General features: G+C 38.3%; 1 protein-coding gene across 2 annotated transcripts in view; it reads left to right on the forward strand.

The window, feature by feature from the left end:
• Positions 1-991: 991 nt before the first annotated feature.
• ptk2bb (protein tyrosine kinase 2 beta, b) overlaps positions 992-17,415 on the forward strand; it is a 34,753-nt gene continuing 18,329 nt past the window's right edge. For both annotated transcript variants that reach the window (XR_003742367.1, XM_028953403.1), the window contains exons 1-16: positions 992-1,130; positions 8,524-8,760; positions 9,498-9,676; positions 9,758-9,845; positions 9,932-10,011; positions 10,506-10,568; positions 10,655-10,709; positions 12,151-12,291; positions 12,944-13,018; positions 13,169-13,270; positions 13,386-13,503; positions 13,806-13,845; positions 15,271-15,305; positions 15,404-15,454; positions 15,554-15,648; positions 15,741-15,822. Coding sequence is in view for 1 of the 2 variants with exons in the window: in XM_028953403.1 (XP_028809236.1) it covers positions 8,575-8,760; positions 9,498-9,676; positions 9,758-9,845; positions 9,932-10,011; positions 10,506-10,568; positions 10,655-10,709; positions 12,151-12,291; positions 12,944-13,018; positions 13,169-13,270; positions 13,386-13,503; positions 13,806-13,845; positions 15,271-15,305; positions 15,404-15,454; positions 15,554-15,648; positions 15,741-15,822 (1,390 nt within the window). In the remaining variant the exon portion in view is untranslated. The remainder of the gene's footprint in view (positions 1,131-8,523; positions 8,761-9,497; positions 9,677-9,757; positions 9,846-9,931; positions 10,012-10,505; positions 10,569-10,654; positions 10,710-12,150; positions 12,292-12,943; positions 13,019-13,168; positions 13,271-13,385; positions 13,504-13,805; positions 13,846-15,270; positions 15,306-15,403; positions 15,455-15,553; positions 15,649-15,740; positions 15,823-17,415) is intronic.

Consider the following 17,415-nt stretch of genomic DNA (forward strand, 5'->3'; position numbering starts at 1 on the left):
TTATAGTTATTCATTTTACATATTGCCTTTAAAATCCTAAGAACAAACATTAAAACTTTTTTTTATTTACATTTTTTGTTTGCAAATTCTTTATGTGTTTCAATATTTTTATGCAATTCTAAGATTAGGCCTTCTGCTCACTTTTAATGTGAAATTAGAACTGTATTTCTTCTCCCTGTATACTGTATACTTACCCTTCTGTTGTCATACAATTCACTGCAAAAAATGCACAAATGCTCCTGAAATTTGTACATTTTGTACCTTATTTAATACTGTGACACTGAAAAACACGGGCCTTTGTGTAACGCACAAAGATGCATTACAGGCTGAGAAAAAGACATTCATGTACTACTGGCGCCATCTGCGGGTAAATTTTGTGCAGTGAATCAAACCTGAAACATCTCAGTAGCCTGTAAAAAAAAGTATACACTGGTCTTATTCTGATAACAAACACCAGTTCCTATTAGTAAATGAATTGGCTAATAAATTATTTGGATTACCATTATTCGTTTTTTATTTGCATTAATTTTGTTTATCATTATTTACAAAAATGTACTAAATGGGTTTTCACTGATACTGTTATTGGTGAAAGTACAATTCATGTCAGTTAATTCTTACCTGCTCTGCAGAAAGAAAAAAAAAACAACCCCAAAATAATGTTGATAACTAGTTGAAGCTGGTTATGGACTGCATCCCATTTCTTGCCTTTTGTCAACTTTTAATGGCAGCTAACATTTTTTTCCAATTGCATCTTGCATTTTCACCTGTCTTCATATTTGTATTTAGCTGAGAAGACAATAAAGTTCACTTTGACTAACTGGTCAACGATTTAAGTTGGCAATGGTGTTTTGTTCCCCAAGGTGGAAATTTTAGTAACCATTTTAGTAACCATAAAACTCCGGACTACTTGTGACTAATGGTGTTCTGACGTTTCTCCCACTGATCGCCAGCCCCGACTTTAATTCCCTCCTCTGCGTTCCCAAAACAAGGAAGTACGAAGGGCAGCGCAGGCAGGGAGTGGTCCACCACCTTCTTCCACCTTGGACCATGTAGGAGTCTCAGACAACTGCTGGACGACTTCAGAGGAAAACGTGACAAAGGCTCAAATTCGGCTGACGTCTCAGCAGCAGGTGAGTCTATTTGACGTCTGCTCTTTATTTCAGTTGTTTTGAGTTTTTTTTTTTCCGAACTGTAAATTATTAATAAGATCGACACCTAGTTTTTGTTTGCTAAAGGGGCGTATTTTCGTCTGTAGTCACAGTAGTCTGTTACGCGCACCATTAATAATCATTTTTCCCTCGCGTTGTACGTTTTCAGTTGTAACAGTGATGATTATTTAAAGCACAGCTATGCAGACTGTTCCGCGTGACTGTTCCGCCCGTGGGCTCCGGGCTCAGGCATGTCGGCGCAGGTGAAGCGGCTCTTGCATACCTGCGCCGGGCCGCCACACGCACAAACACACACATTTATGGCAGTTAGCAGACGGAGCAACTCGGGGTTAAGTGCCACACAATGGTATTAAGTGGGGTTTGAACCTGTGACTTTGTGGTCTTCTGGTGGGTTGTCTTACCCACCCACACACAGTAACACTCGCACACTACTAGTCCCCTGGATCATGTCCCCCATTGCTCTTTCACAAGCAAGTTTCTCAAACTGTATTTTTTTCAGTAATCAGTCGCCTTAGTTTTTTTGGCCTTGGGCTGATCTGGTGTGGGACTCGAACATGTGTCAAAACGCGTTCTGCTTCTCTCATGGGTAATCAGATCTCCTGCAGACCTGCTGTTTCCATAACAACACAAGTGCGAGCACGACCTTCCATCCAGCAGCAGAAGTGTTCCTCACACTTGTTATTATAACTGCTGTGTAATAATAGCCTCATGTGCTCACTTATTCCAGATGAACCTCTGTATTACATATTTGTTTCATCAAAATTTGCAAAGTTAAACAAAAATGTGTTAGATAATTATTAGACTGTGGAGATGTTTAAATGTATTTAATGTAATTTAGATTTATAAGTAATGTTTGAAGCTGATTAAACCAAAGGAACTAGTCTGTCCTTATGTCAAAAATTAAGCACAAAATGAAATACAAAATCCTTTTTTTAATTTAGAAAGTGAACTGAAAGATTCTGGTGCATTTTACTATAGATGCTAAGGGTCACTTTTGATCCCAGCATTAAAACCAGATATATAAACTGGTCTGCTTGAACACGGTGAATAGTGGCATTGCTTGTCATTTAATTTACAATAATCTTTACATTTAAATTCTATGCTTAATCAATATTAAAGTTCTATCATACAGTGGGTAAAATAAGAATTGAATCAAATACACTGTGTGTCTAAATAAATGTCATCACCTGGATTTAACAAAGCAAAATAGTCAAGAGCCTCTCATTGAATAATCCAGACTGATGCAGTGAGTAGCTTCTTGATGTGTGAATGAAAACTGGAAGGATAGCTATATAGATGTCTTTATTGTCACTATACAAGTACAGCAAGATAATGTTTGGAGTAAACCAGCAGATAAACATTGAAACTAGGGTACAAGTTTTACATTGTACATTGATACAAAGAGTCAAATTGCACTTAAACAGTTATTGTACTCCAAAGACACATAGAATGAGGTAGGACAGTAATAAAAACACATGACAATTTTTACCACAGCGTTAAATAATAACAAGTGTGTGTGTGTACAAGTCCAGGGTAGCAACATGTATATGTGTGTTTGTGTGCTTGTGAAGAAGTCGAGTCCTGATGTTACTTTGGAGTTGAGTATGTGCTGGAATTCAGCAGTTTGATGGCAGTGGGCTAGAAAATGTTCCTGAACTGGGATGTGTGTGTGAAGAGTCCTGTAGCGCTTGCCAGATGGCAGCAGTGAGAAGAGTGTGTGTGCAGTGTGTGTCTCATCTCTGATGATGTTCTTCACTGCATCGGGTGTGACGGATCTCCTACAGAGTTTGGTCCCAACACTGGACTGTCTTTATGATTTGCTGGAGGGTCTTACTGTTCTCTGGGGTGCAGAATGGGGAACCATCATCCTTGTGGAAGAAATGTGCTTGGAAAATATTTTTGAATATTTGGACAATACAATGAGCATTTCCACACGCATAGTATGAAGGGAACTGAAGAGATATGGACTATACAGTGGTTAAGAAAAACAGTTGTTGAATTTAGTATTTAGCATGTTAGTATTCCCCGGTGTCATTTTATTTTATGACACATAAAATTGTTTTCAGTTATCATTCATGTGTTACTGGGTTATTACTGACATCTGGTGAGAATTTAATGACAATAGCACTTTTAGAAATATTGATCAAAAAAATTGGTGACTTGTTCAATACTTATTTCACAAGCTGTATGTAGCTCCCAGCTCCAGCTTTTTTTCTTTTCGTTCTAGCATTTACCTGTGAGCCATGATGACCTCTGTAGGTCAGATATTACTGGAATGTGATTTCTAAGAAACTTTCCTTGAATGTCGTCATAATAACACATGGAAACATGGAAATAACATCTAGAGGATTGAGCTGGATAAACAACTAAATCAGGGTTGTTTCAGGTCAGATATTAATGTAAAGATTTAAATTTCAGCTGATGTAAAAACAGACATTGAGCAAGTAGGGAGCTGACCAGGGAGATTTCTTTCTGTAGTTTAGCTAGGTGACAACAATTACTGCCAGTTTCATTTGGTTAATGATCCAGTTAATGAACCACTTTATTTCAAAATACCCAGAGCACACAGTATTCAACAATGAACCTATAGACCTAACACAAAGTACCCACCTCAAAGTACTAGGTTTACTTAGTTTAGTTAGGTTTCTTCCAAACAAGAGTATAGAGTTAAATAATAAAATTAGTAAACTAATTTTGACTGAATTAAAGGGTTACATTCTGAAGGTTGTGTATCTATTGTGTGCTGTTTTCTTCTTGCATAGATGAAGCTTGTTATCTGTGGCATCTACGGTGAGGAATTTAGAGCCTCAGGCATCCAAAACACACATATACACACACACTAGTAAGTGGATAGAGTATGTGAACATATCTTTAAAGAGGAATTGCTCAATATCTGTAATATTATTTCAGTTCAAGCACAGTGACAGTTATTATTGAATATTATTGAAAATTAATATTATTGAAGAAATAAATTGATTTAAATATTTTTTTTATGTTGCGACCTATATATGAGTTATCCCAGCCTCACTGGCTTGGCACTCATCTGTCATTCACTTTGAATGAAGTAGTCACACATTAATGAAATGAATTGTGGCCCTGTTGCAGAAGTTTGAGCTAACGTATCACACTGACTGTTTTTTTTACAAATTATGCTTCACACAGTATGTCTTCAAAAGATATTCATTCTTTATATTTAAAGGTGCCTTATCTCACACTAGTGGACAAGCCCCACACTATTTTGTGCAGCACTGTATATAGGCACAGTTTTCAAGGATTCAACCTTGAGAGACACAGTGTAAAAACCATTCATGAAATCACATTGTATGATTTCTAAAGAATTAATTTGTATAACGGAGCAGAAAATGCAGACTTGTATCCAAAGAAAACCATACCCACTGTGAAGCATGGCGGTGGAAATATTATCAGTCCCTCCAGGAATTTGCAATGTTGCAATCGCAACAATTAACGCAAAACTTCAGCCAATCGGCACAAATTATTTGCATTTTCCACTTTTTTTCGAATCACCTCGACTTTTTAGCAATTTTGACCTATCGCAGCAATTTCTACATTTTGTGTAACTCAAACGTGATTACTGAACATGCATACATGTGGGACAGGAATACTGCTCATTTACCCTCAGAAAGTTTTGTCAAGGATTGTGCACAACAGTTTCCAAGTTTCCACCAAAAGTAGAGGTAAGCAATTTTTGCATGTACCTTTTCCTTATAATGGCTGCTGCAGCTATGTCAATATTCACTGGGTTTAGCGGGTGGTTGTAAGGGGGTAATGACGCTGCTGTGTCAGCATGGAAATGGACCACACGAAAGGAATGCTGTTCAGCTTAGCGTTTAATGGCAAAATGCATGTTGCAGAACATGGATGGTCTAGCTACAACATCTGAACTCAAACTCGATGACAGGGCCAGTTCCTGCCAGGCTCCACGGAAAAAAACACACTCTCACATCCGAATCTCAGGAACTATTATTACTAGATGACCACTGCTCGTCAAACTTGCTGATGCCATCATAACTCTTGCACATCCGTTATTCTACTTTGTAACACAAATGAAAGTTATCAATTGAAAAACATTTTTCTACTGCAAAGCACTCAGGGAGAGTTGCAGATGTGCGCCACCAGCCAAGCCAAATCTCCCAGGCGGAGTCTCACTTATTTCAGCAGTTTTACAGCAACTCTGTCACAACTTTTCCTAACGTTGCTGCAAATTCAGGCATTGGGCCAAAATACCAGCTACAGTGTGTAAGGGTGGTAATAGCCTAGTGGGTAACACACTCGCCTATGAACCAGAAGACCCAGGTTCAAATCCCACTTACTACCATTGTGTCCCTGAGCAAGACACTTAACCCTTAGTTGCTCCAGGGGGGCACTGTCCCTGTCACTACTGATTGTAAGTTGCTCTGGAAAAGGGCGTCTGATAAATGCTGTAAATAAAAATGAGTAAAATCATGGAAATTAAAAGTGTGCAAACCTGATGAAGACCTACAGGAAATTTACATTTGGTCTCTCACATTTGTACCTATGATGAATATTACCGACCTCTCTCATCTTTTTAAGTGGGACAAATTAAAAAAGACAAAGGAAGAAAAATCCTGTGGTGAATAAAATTCCAGTTTTTTTCTGCAGGGTCTGTTTAACATTGTGACATCTGTACACCAGCCTTTGTTAATGTAGAAACAGATTACAGCACTTTTCCCTGATATGGAGATGGAATCCCGGCAGAGATGATGCATCAGAAGAATCTGTTTGTCCAATTTGTTGGGTAGGGAACAGAGGCTCGCCAAGTTGAGAAATAGAGAGACTTGCCTGGTGGTTAGCAGCTCTTCTTTAAATAAAGTAATTGAGTTTGGGTACAGAGGCTGCCTTACATGGCGCTATCTTGAACCATGGTTTGAAGCTTGTCTTCAGAGCTGACTATGTGGTTATTGAAAGCAATTTTCTGTTCATATAATCATGGAAGAATGTGAGGATGGAATGAAGGTGTAACACATTAATTAGCTTTGAGCAAACATTAATTTGTTTTTTGCTTTTAATCATATTTTGCATTTCAATTCAAACAGTTGTATATGAGTAAAATTTATTGAAAGGTGTTACCACTTTGCCGAGATCTGGAAGAAGACCCAGTCTAACATGAGAGGTGTCAGAATTGCCTGCAGCTGGGCTCCACACCTGACTCCAATCCTGACGCCCCATAAATGCCGGATGTTTCCGCCCCTTCTAGGTCTCCGGCATTTTCGTGAACTTGACATTGTAACCGTGTGTTAGTATTTTCAGTTCTGGCAATCGCCACACGCCTGCGGGTTTGTTTAAGTTCTTCATTTAAGTTAAATCGTTTTCGGCCACCGCGCCAGTCTTTATTTGTGCTTGTTTGTTTATTTAATAATAATAAAACCCTTCCCAGCATGTCAGACCTCTGCGCTTCCTTCCCCCGTAAGTCCGTAGTCGTGACAAGAGGACATGGATTGGGAATTTTAGGAATCACAAGAACAAGAACATTCAACACAATAATAATCTGGCTGCATGTAAAGTTTTCACTCTGTTATATTGCAGCCATTTGCCAAAATCATTTCATTTTTTCCTCATTAATGTACACACAGCATCCCATATTGATAGAAAACATAGTATTCAGACCCTTTTTCTGTGACACTCATATATTTAACTCAGGTTCTGTCCATTTCTTCAGATCATCTTTGAGATGGTTCTACACCGTCATTTGAGTCCAGCTGTGTTTGATTTTACTGATTGGACTTGATAAGGAAAGCCACACACCTTACAGCTCACAATGCATGTCAGTGAATATGTGATTCATGAGGCCAAAGGAACTGCCTGAAGGGCTCAGAGACAGAATTGTGGCATCGCACAGATCTGGCCAAGGATACAAAAGATTTCTGCTGCACCTGAAAGTGAAGAGTGAAAGTGAAAGTGATTGGCATTGTTAAACACAGCAGACACAGTGCACACAGCAAAATGTGTCCTCTGCTTTAAACTCATCACCCTTGGAAAGCAGTGGGCAGCCATGACAGACACTTGGGGAGCAGTGTGTGGGGATGGTGCCTTGCTCAGTGGCACCTCAGTGGCACCTTGACAAGCTTCCCACTTCCTCAACCGGAAACCTTATCCTTTTTTTTTTTAAGAGCACAGTAGCCTCCATAATGGAAAATGTTTTGGAGGATCAGAACCTTTCCTAGAGCTTTTTTTATTATTATTATTTAAGGTTCTTGAGAGCACAATGGCCTCCACAATGGAAGATGTTTGGGACAACCAGAACCCTTCCTAGAGCTTTTTTTAAGGTTCTTGAGAGCACAGTGGCCTCCGTAATGGAAGATGTTTGGGATGACCAGAACCCTTCCTAGAGCTGGCTGTCTGGCCAACCTGAGCTATCGGGAGAGATGAGCCTTGATGAGAGAGGTAAAGAATAACCCAAAGATCACTGTTGCTGAGCTCCAGGGATGCTGTTTGGAGATGGGAGAAAGTTTTAGAAAATCAACCATCACTGCAGCCCTCCACCAGTCAGGGTTTTATGGCAGGCCTGACGGAAGCCTCTCCTCAATGCAAAACACATGAAAGCCTGCATGGAGTTTGCTAAAAAAACACCTGTAAGACTCCAGGATGGTTAGAAATATGATTCTCTGTGTCACGGGGCTGTGGTGTGACGCGATGAAAGATTCAGCATACACTGTGAACTCTCACAGAGGTTGATGCCTGCATAACAGAACAAACAGGGGATCAGGGTTGAGGAAGGCAGGAGAAAGGATCGGGTTTACTGAAGATGAGATGAGGAGAGTTGAGGTGAGTGAAGTCGTTGCCACATTGACACACAATGACTGAGCACCGGCCGGCAATCAGAACGCTGATTAAATTGGAAACACGTCACCCGGTTCCGCGTTCATGCTGCCAGGCAAACAAAGTCACATAACACTCTGGTCTGATGACTCATGGCTGTATTAGATCAAAAGGGGGCTTCTACTAAATACTGAGCCTTTGCTCAATACTTAGAACCATGTGATATTTCAGTTTTTCTTTGTTAATAAATCTGCAAAAATTTCAACATTTCTGTGTTTATTCTGTCAATATGGACTGCTGTGTGTACATTAATTAAAAAAATTATTTTATCAAATGATTTTAGCAAATGGCTGCAATATAACAAAAAAACTTAAACACCATATATAATAAACACCATATGTACTAAAGTGTTTTTAAATTATTGAATATGTATGTTGTATAAAAACTCCATCATTTAAATTGGTGTAAACTATAAGTCCCTTCTGAAAAGATGATTGCCTGTGATTAAGCCACCATGTGGTGATTTAAAATGTGATAAATCTCTTGCTTGTTCTAGTACGATGAAGTTGTGAAGGTGTCATTGCTGAGTGGAGAACGCTGAGTGGAGATGTCAGGCGACAAAAGCACCCTTTTGTGGAAACAGCTGAACTCTGATTTCACTGAGAAAGTCCCTGAAGTAGATTTTACTGGAGATGGGGGGCCAGTCAAGATTCTCAAGGTGTGCTTCTGTGGAGGAAGCAACATTGGAAAGAATTTCAAACTGGTCAAATGTGACAGCTCATGGCAGATGCGGGTAAGCTTTCTCACTTTTATTGTGCTAAAAATGAAAAATGTGTGTAATTCAATATACATAAGGCAGCAAATACTGAATGGTTCTGACAATGACGAAATTGTTATGTTAGATTATAAAGTCTGAGCAGCTACAAAAAAAATAGTTCTTCTGGGGTGTTTGCATTATTCACTGGTTAGTGGTCCAAGGAAAGGCAGTGTCATGGGTGCTATTGATTGACTCTTGATGAACATAATGGCTACACAATATTGTGTGGGTGGTTATAACGTTGTACTTGACTTACAGTGCATCCAGAACGTATTCACAGTGCATGACATTATTCCACAATTTGTGTTACAGCCTTGGTGGTATAGTGGTAAGCATAGCTGCTTTTCTAGTAGTCGACCCAGGGGCAGTGGTGGCCTAGCGGTTAAGGAAGCGGCCCCGTAAGCGGTTGCCAGTTTCGAATCCCGAGCCGCCAAGGTGCCACTGCGCAAAGCACCGTCCCCACACACTGCTCCCCGGGCGCCTGTCATGACTTCCCACTGCTCTCTAAGGGTGATGGGTTAAAAGCAGAGGACACATTTCGTTGTGTGTACCGTGTGCTGTGCTGTGTATCACAATGGCAATCATTTCACTTTATTTCAAAACAGATTAAAAGAATTTTTCCCTCAGAATCCTACACAGAAAATAAATTTGCTTGAGCTTGAGGAAGCATTATGTCAAAGCATAATGTGAAATTCAAACTTCTGATTAATCAGGCCATCATCAAGTCCATCTTGCTGAGTGGGCGCCTGGGTCCCAATGTTCAATATGCAGCCTGCTATGGGCTCAGACTCAAGCACCTGAAATCTGATGAGCTTCACTGGCTCCATCCTGACCTGACAGTGGGAGAGGTGGAGCAGCGATATGAACGGCTTCATGCAGAAGCTGAATGGAGGTGAGGAGGATGAGATTTTTTTTTATTTATATTGATAATATGTCTGATAATATTGATAATTTTTGCTTCTTCTTATCTCAGATACGACCTAAGAATTCGTTACATCCCTGACAATTATTTGGAAAAGTTCAAAGAAGACAGAACTTCACTGTTGTATCTATATCACCAGGTCAGTATTTAAATCTAAATCAGACCTCAGTTCATCTAATTGCAGAAGAAACTTGAAATATTTTTTAATATTTTCATCTTCTGTAGGTGCGTAGTGACTACATGCAGTATCATGCCAGCAAAGTCAGTGATGGCATGGCTCTACAGCTGGGATGTCTGGAGATCAGGTGAGGGTAAATGAAATAAACCCATTTCAGCAAACTTCCTTGCATTGCCACAAAATTCACCTGATTAGTACATATATGTAATGACATATAAAGTGTCGTTCCTGTTTTGTTTAGCATTCTATCAGAATAATTACATAACCTGAAGTAGTTGAATGTAATAGGGTGGAATTGGCTATCTGAGTGGGTGACTTTTTAATTGGACATATTTTAGTTTGCTCTGTTATATTAAAATAGCATTCTGATTATTTGAAATTAATATAAAACTTCAACCCTATTTAAGACAGTGGTTATAAATATGTGAATTAAGAGCAAAAAAAAACTATAATGTATGCATGCATACTAAAATGTCACTGATTGTCACAATTGACAATATATAAACATTGGAATATTAATACACACATGCACACATACACACAGTTCTACCCCAAACATGCAGGGTATTAAAGAAAATTCTCAAAGAAGTCCAAATATTGTTTTGTTTGGTTATTTTTCAGGAGGTTCTACAAAGATATGAATGCAAAGGGTCTTGAGAAAAAGTCCAATTTTGAATTGTTAGAGTAAGTCTTTCTTCGTCATTGATAACGTCTGTTCTTACAAAAAATTACATGTTTACTGTAATATTTCTGTTCTTCCATTTATGAAGGAAGGAAGTAGGTTTGGAACTTTTCTTTCCCAAAGAACTGATTAATGGCACAAAGGTTAGTTCTTGATTTTAATACCTTTTACTGTCAATTTATATTTTGGTATTTGACTGGAGAACACAAATATGGCAACAAATATTGCCAGAGAGGATATTGACTGGGAAATCAGTTCATGATGACACTTTTCAAAAAGTTTTTTGGAGAATGTGAAATGGGACTTTTAAATTTTAAGATTGTATTTGTGACATTACTTGTAAAATTAATAGTTATTCAATAAATGGTAAAATAAAATAGAATAAAAGAAGAATCAGCATCCTTATGGCCTGAGGATAAAAAATCTCATTGTTCTGGCCATGATGCTTCAGAGTCTTTTCCCTGATTTGTATTGAATAAGACTGTTGTTTGGGTGTGATTCTGTCATTCATAACCTTGATGGCTCGGGTCCTGCATCTCTTGGAGTAAATGCTTTGCAGAGAAGGAAGAGGTGACTTGCAGCAGAATTCCCCCTCTGCAGCGATCACCCTCTGTAGGGCTTTGCAATCGAGGACACAGCTGTTACCAAACCATGAATTGAGGTTCTGTGTCAGAATGTGTGCCCTCCACAGCGTCCGTGTAGACGCACCTGAAATCTTTAGGATTTCTGGAAACACCTTGAACTTTCTCAGTGGTCTCAGGTGGTACAGGTGCTGTTTTGCTCTTTTGTTCTGAACCTGGATGTGCTCAGACCATGTCAGGTCCTGCAAGATGTGGACACGCAGGTAGTTGATGCTGCTCATACTCTCCACTGGAGTCCTGCTGATGTTGAGGGGCTTGTAGTTCCACTGCCGTCTCCTGCAGAAGTCCACCACCACCTTGTTTTTTTATGTTAAGCTGGAGGTGGTTTTCCTGACACAATGATGCAAGGTTCTCTACCTCTTCCATTTATAAATTCATAAATTCATCGTTGTTAGAGATGAACCCCATTACCAATGTGTTGTCAGCAAACTTTGCGATGGTGTTGGAGAAGTGAGTGGCAACACACTCATGGGTGTAGAGGGAGAATATCAGAGGACTGAGTACACACCCTTTCAGAGCTGCTGGAAATACAGTCTTCAACTCTCACCACCTGTGGTCTGCCAGTGCACACAATTGACTGAGTCCTAAATTATTCAGTGTAGTAAACAGTCTACTGGGGACTATTGTGTTAAATGCTAATGATAGCATTATGTAATTTGCCAATTTAACAAAACCGGGTTATGAAATACATAGAAGCCATTTTTGTGCCATACCAAACAATATACTGTAGTATTGCCCCCCAACCTTATGATAATAATTTCTGTAATAATAATATTAATAATTATTATTTTTGTTATAAAAGTGTCTTCTAACTGACCAACAAATGTTACTCTAACACTCATTATGACATTTTCAGCTGGTAATATTTTGCTGAACAGCTCACTACAATGAATTTTACTAAGAGGATTTTGTCTCAAAATGTATATTTTGTTGGTCTCCCCAGCTAAAACCTCTGAGAAAACTGATCCAGCAAACCTTTATGCAGTATGCCTCTCTGAAGGAGGAGGAGTGCATCATAAAGTTCTTTCAGACCTTTAACAAGTTTGCCAACTTCCATGAGGAGGTTTATCCATGTGAGCTTGTGGTGAGTATCACAGAAGTGACAAATTTGTGGCAATGACTGGTTCAATGTAGCTGTTTTAGAACCATCTCTATAAGTTGGAGGTTCTAATTTTTTTATTGCTTATTGTAAATTCAGGTTAGTTTATGATTAGTCTAAAACACCTGCCTATGAACCATATAACATGACCCCGTCATGACATACCTGAGCAAGACACAAGAGTACTTTCTTGCCTAAGACACAAGACAGTCCGGGGGGACTGTCCCTGTAACTACTGTTTGTTTCTCAGAATAAGGGTGTTTGCTAAATGCTTGAAATGTACAGTGAATCCGGAAAGTATTCACAGTGCAGCACTTTTTCCACATTTTGTTATCTTACAGTCTTATTCCAAAAATGGCCTACTGCAGAGGAACAGCTTGTTAAAAAGAGTGGTGCAACATCAATAACTGAGTAAAGCTAACAGTGGGTCCTGTATTCGTCAGATTTAATGCAAAGTGGGGGTTCTGTCTGTGCTGGAGTCTGTGAGGAAAGGGGCATTAACTCCACACTGAAAAATGCTTAGAGGCAGAGAGATTGGACAGGTAGCATGTATCCATGTATTAGTGATTTACTTGCAGTATTATTATGTTTGTGAAGGTGTTAATGAGAGCATTGCTCACACAATTTCTTCTTACAGCAAGGATGGAGCCTGTCAGTTGACTTGGTAATTGGGGCTAAAGGAATTGGCCAACGCACTCAGCCTGAGTCAGTGGTGAGTACACAAGGAAAATATACACTCTTTAATCCACATTACTCATAGTCACTACATGAACTGGTGGTAACCACATAAAAAGTCTAGGTACAGATTATGTTGATGGTATCACAATGAACTAATAATGTATGGCTTCCACCCTTCCTGCAGCCCATCTGTCTGGCTGTGTTCAAACAGATAAGGAGCATCCAGTGCTCTGCTCAAAGTGACAGCAAGGCACAGGTGCACATTGACATCGAGGGAGCCAAACAGGTGCAAACAAAAAAAACACTACATGCACTTTTAGCAGTGTCTTCACATCACCTACTCTCACTAACTTCAGTTTTTATACTACTGTACTAATAAAAATTCATTGTCACTGTTTTAGCCTCTTTCCATCAACACATCCACAATAACCATGGCAGAAAACATGGTGGACCTTATTGATGGCTATTGCCGTTTGGAGAATAATTCGGACAACTCACTGATACTTAAGCAAAGTAGGGGTAAGTGAATTACAGCTACCTCAATAAAGTGAAACTGTGAGTGAAGTGATTGTCATTGTGATACATTGCAGTAGGTGGCTAGGGATTCAAAACGACAACCTTCCGATTATGGGTCTGCTTTCTTACCTGCTAGGACAACCACTGACCCTTGAGTTTAAGTTTACTTTCAGTTTAATAAGCTGTGAATTATATACATTGTGAAATGTCCATTTGTAAAATAGAAAAAATGAAAAAAGATGAAAAATGTTATTTTAACAGTGAAAACGTTGAGGGACAAACTTAAGTAATATTAATTATTTCAGGTGTAGAGCTACGAAAATCTCTCCCAGAAATACCACCCAGGTAAGCTGATTCATATTCCTATATATTTGGTTTTATAGTGGTCCCTAGTGTTTTAGTCAAGACAGAGACCAAGACACTGCCAAGACCAGTGGGTATCAAGACCAAGACACTGCATAGACTTGAGGGTACAAGACCAAGGCTGAAAACAGACTAGGGCTGGAATCGATACAGTTGATCTGATTATTCAGAATTACTGTAGAGAGAAAAGGTGTTTCTCTAAAGTTGTCATTACTTGTTAATATATATATATATATATATATATATATATATTTTTTTATATTTTTTTTTTTTTCAATTATATTGTCCATATGTCTCTCATTTACAATCTCCCAGATTTGTCATAATTACGACCCCTGATGGAAAATAATATTCTCAGGAATTCTCTCCTATAACCATTTTATCTGACCTTCCCAAGCAAAAGAAATGGGATGTACCAGAAAGATGTTCATATTAAACTCTTAATGAGCTATATGTTATGATCCTATGCTTTGAAGACAATGGGAATTTGGCTCTCAAATGTTCACTGACACTCTTAAATATATTTTCTTTTAGCAAATTAGTCAATTTATCATTTGCAAGCCATTGCTGGTTTACTGATATAGCAAAAAAATTTACCTATTAACTGAGCAGTAGGCAAAACCTCAGGCAATAGAAAATCGTGCACATGCACATGCTTCTGACTGGTTGCATTTGAATTTAGGCGTCTAATAAATGATAACACTGTTCTATGAGGATGTGCTGTTTTCCCATCGAGACCGAGTCAAGACCGATTCCAAATAGCGTCGAGAACAAGACACGACGAGACCATAAACTGTTCTGGAGACAGGTCTCGAGATCTACAATACTAGTGGACCCTATTTTGACGATTTGATGCATAGAGTCAAGTGCAAAAAAAAAAATCTTTCAAGTCACCTTTTATGGTTTTTAATTTTAAGTGGGTGAAACTGACTTTTCTTGTTCTGGTGGTGGCAAGTTGATCAAGACAGAAGTTGAATATATTGTTGTAGTATGTAACCAGGTCATGTGTAGTGCCAGACAGAGGGGGCAGAGAGGATTGCAGACTACTAGTTAATAGATCTGTGAAAGTAGATGAAGACATTGATGTAGAGTCTTTTACCTTACCTCTTTCTTCCTTTCTCTGTTATATTTTCTTTATCATTGTCTGCATGGCATTGACTTTTGTATGCTGAAGCAGTTAGTCTCTGATCAAGCTGCCATTGACACCTTGAAAGGTGGAATAATATTTCAATTGTCAGAATGATTAGATTGTGAGATATTGTCATTCCAGTATTATATAGTACTAAATAAAATGCTACCCAAAAGTAAATCCATAAGGTAATGTTTATTGTTAATATTTAGTTACTTCTTAGTTGTATTGGACAGATGTTTTATATTTTCATGGAGAATCTTTGCATTCCTCTTTAGCCAGAAACGTCCAGATTCATCACGATTCAGCATAGGTAAACATAACATTTTATAAATATTCAAAAATAAGCCCATGAAACTCTCATAATAATAGGATTCTCATGATATAATCAGAAATTATTGCATTTTTTAGGTTCTGATATATATTGTGAAATACCTGAGGAAGGATCTCCTCCTCCACCTGGTACGTGCTTGTGCCCATAGCTTGAGCCAACTCAGACTACTTGATTTTATGTCATGCTTTGTAATACATTGACTTAATTCAGTATTGTCTTTGTTTCAGCTACAAAGTTTGGTGTAAACAGGGATGATGTGGTCTTGGGCCGTATTCTTGGTGAAGGTTTTTTTGGAGAAGTCTATGAAGGAGTTTATAAAAAGGTTAAAATATAAAAAAATATTAATTACATATGTTGTATATGTGTATATGGTGTATATCTCACCAGAAATGTAATCTAAATTTGTGATAATAGAGTGGCAAGAAGATTAATGTGGCCGTGAAGACCTGCAAAGACTGTTCACAAGATGTCATGGAGAAGTTCATGAGTGAAGCTGGTATGCTCTGGGGATGGGGGACGGTGCTATGCTGGGGCAAAAGGGGGTAATGCCCCCTTAAACAAACATCCTGCCACCTTTGGTCAAACTTTTAGAAGTTGAAAAATAATAGATTACCCACATTGTGCATCGTGCACTGTACAGTGTACATGATGGACGATCAACAATTCACTCCTCCCAACCAGGTCAAGACCCACAATCAGCTGGTCATAAGAATATCAAACCTGCAAACTGCCTCTTTTTTTATATTTCTGTGCACAAAATGGTGATTCAGCAGTGCTTTTCGCTTTGTTCACCATCACTACAGATGTGGTTCATATTTCTCGTGTAGTGTCGCAGTCTGTTCACATCCGAGCATCGTACATAAACCGTGATCTTTTTTTGCATGCAATTTATTTGTACAGTTTGATATGGGTGTATATTATGGAAGATTTTAAGCACAAATATTAAAAAAACAATTCATTTGGCAACTGGCAATGTGGTATTCAATCAGAGCATACAATTGCCAATTCAATATTCTATGTAATTTGACATTAAATTTTGCTAATGGCAATTCAATGTACAAAAAGTTCTGAAGAAATCCTTAGATCATTCAAAGTATTTTGAATAAAAAACAGAATAACAATTCAAATTAAGCGGAAGTGACATTGTAAGTGAAGGCAGGCTATGTCATTTCCTTGTTCATGGAGTTACCACCAGAATCCATTCAAATGAGTGATTTGTTCATTTAATGAGTTGTGATTCTCAAAGTCTAGCACTCCAGGGAACTTGGGAAACATACAGTCATGGGATCATACAGAACCAATGTTTAACATCTGAGTTTTTCATGGCAGAACAAAGAAATGGCAACCTGTTAATTCACTGTCGTCAGAACCTTATTGCAGTGGAACTTTTTCTATTCTATTATTTAGATTTTCCAGACACATTTAATTTTTTAATATCAATATCAAATCAGTATCACCGATAACAACCTGAATTTTACTTGGTATCGAATAGAAAAGGAAATCAGTGATATCACACATCCCTAGTGCCCAGGCAGATGCGCAGACAGGCGGATGCGAATCTATTCAACCAAGTTTTTCTTTTAGTACCTGTAAATAACTGTTAATTTTAATATCTGTCAAGTGGTTCCCAACTCAGAATTGTCACAATTCTATCTGTGCTGATGTTACCAAAATGATGTTTGTAAACATTGCATTCACTCGGTTGAATGCATTCTAGTGAGGCCCTGATCAATGAAGGGAAATGTTGTTATGCAAAACAGTTTGCAAAAAAAATAGCAAAGCGATTAAAAAAAAGGCAAATTCAGTGATTGAAAATTAAAATCAATTTAGTGATTTGCCGTTCTATAAATTATTTAAAAATGTAATTAATAAAGTATTGCATCAGCACTTTGGTTTTTGAATTTACATATACAAAATGAATTGCTATTTGAATAAATGTGCAGAAAACCCATGGCAAAATGGAATGCAATTCAGTTATTTACATGGTCAGATTGAATATTGCATTGCCAATTGCCAAATGAATTTCCATTTGAATATTTGTGCTTGAAATCTTCCAGAGCTTACCCCACAACAGCAAATGACCAAGAAA

Source organism: Denticeps clupeoides, chromosome 14 (assembly GCF_900700375.1).
Source record: "Denticeps clupeoides chromosome 14, fDenClu1.1, whole genome shotgun sequence".
NCBI classification, from domain to species: domain Eukaryota; kingdom Metazoa; phylum Chordata; class Actinopteri; order Clupeiformes; family Denticipitidae; genus Denticeps; species Denticeps clupeoides.